Below are 7,414 nucleotides of genomic sequence, written 5' to 3'. Positions count from 1 at the left end.
GGCAACATCACCACACATCCCTTACACTGCTGCCACTGGTGTTGTTGGATTTGATCCATATGACCTGCTCAGGCCACATATGTTCACGTTTTTTATTTGACGTAGGCCACTCATAAATTCTCAGATATGAGGTACAGGATCATATAAATCAAGTTAGTTAAATGAACATGTATGATTTTCCCGATGCGTTTTGTGGCCTTGCTTTCAGCTTCTCCAATAATAGAGCAACAAAATCTGCGAACTATGATAACCTTGGCCTCATATGTTTTTGATGCTTAAGGCAAAGAAAATAACCCAACACATTCCAAAATGTCCGCGACCAGAGGCATCCAATGCACACAAATTTGGGTAGATGTTAAGTTTTATAGCTTTCTATGCTTTAATTCTGTGTCCTTTCTATGAGTCTTGTTCTCCGGGGTGGCCCTAATGATCAAATCTAAAGCAACTAGCCAAGGATGGGGATAGTTGCTTGTCTTGGTCCATCAAAATCTAGTGCTTGCAAGAACCATGACCACTGGTTTCTGACAAGCCTTGGCATGATTTCATTTAACAGAAAGTGTGTGTAACAAAAATGTGTTTCTTCTACTTCATAACTAGTGGTCACCATTCAAGGCCTGGCTTGACAAGTTGCACAGTTTTCCTTATCTTGATGGTGATACTGTCAAATGGAAAAATAAAGAAAAAATAAATAAAAGAAAATAACTTTTGTAGGTTGCCACAATTGTGGTGGCTACACAAGAAAGGGGTCCCTTGTAACTTGGCACATTGATAACTAAGTAGAAAAAAATTGACTAGACTAGAGATGATCTTAATGGAACTGTCACGGTCATCTCCCTCGAGTGGCCTTGACTAAGTGAAATTTTATACGTACAACAACAATATTTGGGAGTCCATATATGGCTTTAATGCATATCCGTTGGTGTGTCTCTTTTGGTTCATGTGCTACACGTACTCATTTGATCGTGCCCACACACACAAAGACTATGGCAACCACTATACTCCGACACTGAGAAATGGGCATTGGCTTTGATGGGCCAAATCATCTATTGACTAACATCAGTATCTAGAAAGAAAACTAAAGTTGATAATACTAAGTATTGCATGTGTAAGTTCTTTGCAGGTGAAAAGGTCTCTCCACAGTTTATTACCCTTTGGTGGGACTTCTTGATATATCACCTTCCATATGATATGGTACTATGTTATGTATTATTATGTGATATGAAATTTTTGGTGAGGTTTTGTTTACATGACAAGATGGTTTTTATGGTCTGATCCGAATACTATTTTTACATAATGCTGCTACCAGGTAGGTTTTTCCTCTATTTGAACCTACCAGTGGTTGGGAATTGAAACATTACTCACCCACCTAATACTATAGACTTATGAAAACAGATTAAAGAGGAGGCAGTGTGATATTAATGGGCCATAGTAAATCTATCCTAGTCAAAAGAAATTACTTGCCAAGCAATTACTTTTAATTTGTTATGGAATATGGAGTGACTTTGAAGCCCTCAAAATGATGGTGGGATCTCTGTAATAATTGTTGTCCATCTTATGTATAATAATGATGTATATGAGCAAAGAAGCTTAGATTGAATTATGCACATGTTCATGTCCATTTAATATATATGCATAGCCAACAACCACTTAACACCCAACTCCCACTCAAATCCATAGAAGCATATAGAATCCAAGGAAACACAGCTCTTTGCTCCCCACAATCCCTAACAGAAACCTCTGGTTTTAACAGCATGAGAGGATAAAAAGCACTGTTCCCCACTTATATCCCAATCTCATCTTTATTGCTAATGCACATATGCACATCTTGTGGACCTCACACAAAAACCTCCAAAACTCCCTCATCATATAAAATTATGCCTAGAGTTATTCATTATCCTAAACTGACCCTCCCACTACTCTCAATCATTCCAAACCCCTTTCATCTCTTTGCATCTTGATATAGCCCCCCTTCTTGTTACATATTACTGTCATTTTATCCAAACTTCACCATAACTTCTCAAACTTGCACCATGTCCATAGCAGGCCTCGTGGACCCAGAAATTAATCACAACAAGTCCTTCCATCGCAGGAACGATTCTGGAGAGCTTGATGTGTTTGAGGCAGCAAGGTACTTCTCAGGATACAGTGAAGTTGTTGGCTACACTGCCTCCACCTTCACTCAGAAGATCATGAGAGAAGAAAGGCATCATGCACACAGAGCCAGAATCAGCTTAGACATGCCAATGAGAAGCTTGCTCCCCCAACAATTCCATGGCATGGAGAAGCAAATCATGAAGGAGAAGAAACACAAGCAGCCTAGCTCTCCAGGTGGAAGGCTTGCAAGCTTCTTGAACTCTCTCTTCAGCCAATCAGCATCAAAGAAGAAGAAATCAAAATCCAGCTCTCAGTCCATGAAAGATGAGGATGAGAGCCCTGGAGGGAGGAGAAGGAGGAGGAGCAGCATTAGCCATTTCAGAAGCGCCAGCACTGCAGATTCAAAGTCCTTATACTCTTCCTTAAGTTCAGGGTTTAGAACTCCTCCTTATGTACAAACACCAACCAAGAGCTGCAAGGAATTCAGAACCTTCTCAGACCACAAGCATGCACAGTTATTGTCAGCAAAGTATAATAATGGACATGCAAGATCAACAACCACTTTGCAAAATGAGTTGTGGGATGAGAAGAAAAAAAGGGAACCAACAACAACTTTGATGGATGATAACAGCCACAATCACAATCACAAACACAAACATACGAATGGATTATCATCTTCAGAGAAACAAAGGAACAAGGGCAGTCATGAGTCAGTTGAGAAAGATAGGATGTTAGTGGAGAAGTACTCAGCAGAGGAGAAGGAAATCTCTCAAATCAGGAAGTTCAATGAGGTTGATGATGGTGCAGAAAGTGATTCAAGCTCTGATCTGTTTGAATTGCAAAACTATGACTTGGGATACTATTCAAGTGGTCTACCTGTCTATGAAACTACCAACATGGATAGCATCAAGAGAGGAGCACCAATTTCCAATGGCCCTCTGTGATGGTGTATAATATTCTCTTCCTTCTTAATTGGTTGGTTCATGTTGAACTAGCATGTTAGAAGCTATCAAAAGGAAAAATCTATTAGATTTTGCCTGTTTCCCGCTGGGTTTCATTTCAACTTCTTTCAATACTTTTTTCTCTGTGTGTACAGATTGGAATGTTGGCTTGTCTTATCTAATTTTATCTCATGTCTTTTCCTTTTGGACCTTTGTTTTAGAGTGCAAAAACAAAACAAAATTTTATGCCCTCCATTACCGTCTTCACCATATTCTTACCGTGATTTTAGGTTTAACATTTAATCAAGAGTTTAGTTGCCAATTCTCCCACAATCATTTCATGTGTCCCCCTTACCAAATCCATCATCTTAGCCTGTGCTTTTGCATTTTACTAAATTTCGGATCTGATTCTTCTAAAATAAACAATCATTTACAGAATAAAGTAAACAATATTCAGAATAAAGTTATGATTGATATTATTATGTGTACCTGCATATATAGCATATTCATTTCAATATCTTCCCTTAGTTCTATCATCCAACCACTGAAAATTCTTACTTTATGATTGTTCATTTTAATGTAATTAAATTCCTAACTGTATAACTTACATAGTAATAACTATATACTTATATGAACCATGTACTTTATATGTACCTATGATCAAGGGTTTTGTATATATACTGTAATAATGGTTGGAAATCTAAGGATGAGTCTAAGTCTCACATTAAATAAAAATGAGAAAGTAAAACACTCTCATTAATCCATTACTATAAGGTTTTGGATACATATTGATGTCAATTTCTTGTATGATTGAGCTGAGATTTAAGAGAGATAGAATAATCATAATAAAATACTTAACCTTCAAAGCAAGGTTTTTGCTTGCATGCCTTGATTTTTATTGGGAATGGAAAGAAAAACACAAAAATAGGTATAATATATCTCTGTCAAGTTCTATGATTCATAACATGATCCATGTTGGGTATGTGTCAAAGGGTGTCTCTTTTTTCATAATACAGTACTATAATGTTTTTATGATATTTTCTCACTCTCAGTAAGTAAACAATATATTAAATATCCGAGAAATATAAAATTTTCTTGACATTTTCTTTTTCGTTTAAAAAAGTTAGCATAAATGTGTGGAAAATGTTGAAAGAAGATTGATTTGAAATCATTGTTAATATTATAATAAGATTGTTTTGAGGAGATTTTGAATTTTTTTTGTTGTTTAAAAGTTGCACGGGGGAATCTAAGTATCTTAGGCAGAAACAATTTCGATGCTTACAATTATTTCTTTGTCACATTGAGGTGTTCATGCAATGGAATGTGGTTGATTAGGGGAATGGGAACTCAAAAAGTTAGAAAATGGATATCTAATCATCTCTTATTTTTCTTTAAACTATGTTTAATAATATGGATGATGTGACATAATTAGTGTTATCGTGTGTTCCGTTAATGGTGGATTAATTGAGAACCCTCAAGAAAAGAGAGGCACAAGAAAATTGTTCCGTACAATGTTTTTACAGGTTCAATCAATCTTAGCTTGTTAATTCAATAATTAGGACCTTGATATGCGTAACCAAATGTGTGTTCAATCAAATCAAATTATCAAACATTGGAAAGTCATGGAAATCATCTTAATCTAATATATTTTCATAGTGTTTGAAGACAGAATAGAGACAAACATCAAAATTTACCTTACCATGCAAAATAGCATACACATCTTTTTAAGTTAAAAATAAAATAAAATTCAAGAGAAAGAGAGATAGTGACCTTTTGAAATGAGTTCACACTTGCACAATTTCTTAACCAATTTGTTCATGTTGGGTCATTGACCAATTGCTATAGTTTTTCACCTTCACCTAAATCAGATTTACTTTTTAAATTTCTCCTATATTTTCTTCTTATTTTGAATAGCTTAGTGTTTACTCAATAAAATCCTACTTTATTGACAAAAATTTACTCAAATATATCTTAACCTAACTTATTTTTAATAAATTTTGAGTGAACTTTTATCTAGAATTTAACCCTCCAAGTACTAAAGAACTATGAAAGAATTTATTTAGTCAAAATAAAATTAAAGACAACTAGTATAAAGAAATAAATGAATTATAGTATACATAATTAATCTTTTTTAAAAAATATTTTTTCTTGTTCTTCATAATTATTACAATTATCGAAACTGGTCATCCAACTTGGTTCAGTCTGACCAATTACGAATTGGTCACTTAGGCTTTGTTCACTTGGATTTGGGGAGAGTGATTGAGGGGATTTGAGAGGATTTGAAGGTAATTTTTTTTGTTGTTTATTTGAGTGAATTTGGAGGTATATGAGAGTGGATTTAGAAGTAAATTTTTTTAATCTGTCACGTCAATCAAATTCTACACTAATTCTCACAAACTTTACTTCTAAATTCACTCTCACTTATCTCTAAATCCCCTCAAATAAATAACAAAAAAAATAACTTTCAAATCCTCTCAAATCTTCTCAATCACTCTCCCCCAAATCCATTCAAGTGAACAACACCTTAGTGAACCAATCTAATCTGACTTACTTATTAGTAAACTTAAGAGTTTAACCTGACCCACCACTAGTTACAACTAAAATTTGTAAAAAAGGCTTAACCCAACATTACTTAAATACTTAGTATGTCGGATTGACTCAGAGGTTTTAATCAATTTTAACAGATCTAATGATTACCAAAAGAAAAGAAAAAACACTAGTAACATTTTCAATAGATTTTAACCATTGAAAAACATATGAATTGTATAGATGCTTAATGACGAAGTTAGAAAGAAAGGTGGGAGAAAATATTTAAAAGTTATAAGACTCGCTTGAACAACTTAATTCTTTCTTAATAAAATATTAATAATTGACAATTACTGATAAAAAAACACTTCACAAAAAAATAATGGAAAAACTGTCACGATTTTTTCTAAAGCAATTTTATCAAGTCATTTCTTAGGGTTTTTTTTAAATAATGTAAAATTTGAAAGTTTCATTTGTTCACTCTCACTTGATGTAAAATTCAAATAATGAGTCTCGTTCTTTTATTTCAAGTCTCTTCTCTTCAACTTTTCTAGATCACCATTTCCCCCATTATTTATTTCTCTTCCTTTATCTCTTCCACACCAAATACCATCTTAAAATTTATCAAAATTTTCATTACCAAGATTTGAATGGAAATTTAAAAGCATTACACCACACCACATTGATACTTATTTTGATATAAGTTGAACTAGAAACCTTACTAACAATTTTGACAAACACAATAAGCACTTCTAAATGCCTCCTATCCTACATCAATTACTTTGAATAGGAAGAAAAGAGCATGATCATGTGGGGTTTTATAACTTGTTTTTATTTTGAATATGAAGAAAAGAAAGAGAATTTTAGAAGAAATTGTTGGGTGGAGGTATGCATTCTCTTGAATATGGTTTACAGGTGGAGGGGCTATGAAGGAGTTAGATGATGGAGTAATTTGATAGCCTTTTGAAAGAATGATGAAAAGAAATGGTGCATGGGGAACCAAAGGGGTCGGTGTAACCATCAATGTGAGGTGGAGGGCCCAAACTTTTCTATAATTCAACTTCAATTGCATTGCAAAGTTTACTATGTATCTTCAGGCCCTAATGGATTGCCTAGGATATGATAGAGCTAAGAGAGAGAATCATGCTCATCTTTATGGAATCTTCCTTTTTCTTTTTCTTCTATTTTTACAAAACTTCAATTAATCAATCTTCATTTGAATAAATCATAAAATTCAACTGTTTCCACCTCATTAAAACCTATATATATAAAAGAGATTAAAATGTGTGGAAGGAGTGATTAGTGACAGAAATGGATTAAAAAAATTGTAGGGGAGGCTTGCACCTCACTTAGACTCCAAGTACGGCTTTGATACCATATTAGAAAGTGGGTTTTTAAGCCTAACTCAACTCTACAAAACCGACTTGTAGGGTGAGGTTTGCACCTCACTTATAAACTATGAATTTACCTTATCTCTAGTCGATGTAGGACTTCCAACTGTTATTAAATTATTTCTTCATTTAGTGAAATAGTATTGGCATTATCTAATTGACTTTGAACTGGGAAAGGGTCATTTGGTTATTTGAAGTCTTCAATTTAAAAAACATTTTCTGTCTAGACTATAAGCATCCTCTCCAAAATGTATCATTTTCAAGTTAACCATTTCATAAAATTACTTATTCTAACCAAAAAATTATCTTTTTAGACTTTCAGCAAATTACAAAATTGTATAGTTATTTCTCATTAAATTTTTCTTGGCTTTTAGTCTTTCAACATTTACAGATTTTGTATTTGGTTCTGAAAAAAAATATATTTGTAGTTTCTTTCTTACCTTAGTGATTTCTGAAATATTT

At 33.7% G+C, this 7,414-nt stretch overlaps 1 protein-coding gene across 1 annotated transcript; it reads left to right on the top strand.

Annotated features, from left to right (window-relative positions):
• The first annotated feature begins 1,665 nt into the window (after positions 1-1,665).
• LOC124825484 (suppressor) lies at positions 1,666-3,244 on the top strand. Its single transcript, XM_047298096.2, has one exon. It carries the CDS (start codon positions 2,031-2,033, stop codon positions 3,036-3,038), a length of 1,008 nt encoding a protein of 335 aa, XP_047154052.1. The 5' UTR covers positions 1,666-2,030; the 3' UTR covers positions 3,039-3,244.
• The last annotated feature ends 4,170 nt before the right edge of the window (positions 3,245-7,414 follow it).

The sequence above is a fragment of the Vigna umbellata genome, chromosome 3 (assembly GCF_029865625.1).
Source record: "Vigna umbellata cultivar VRB3 chromosome 3, Vumbellata_1.0, whole genome shotgun sequence".
NCBI classification, from domain to species: domain Eukaryota; kingdom Viridiplantae; phylum Streptophyta; class Magnoliopsida; order Fabales; family Fabaceae; genus Vigna; species Vigna umbellata.
This window is presented reverse-complemented; position numbering and strand designations above follow the sequence as displayed.

Coding starts and splice junctions, on each gene's coding strand:
- LOC124825484 (XM_047298096.2), top strand. CDS start 2,031: ATGTCCATAGCAGGCCTCGTGGACCCAGAAATTAATCACAACAAGTCC.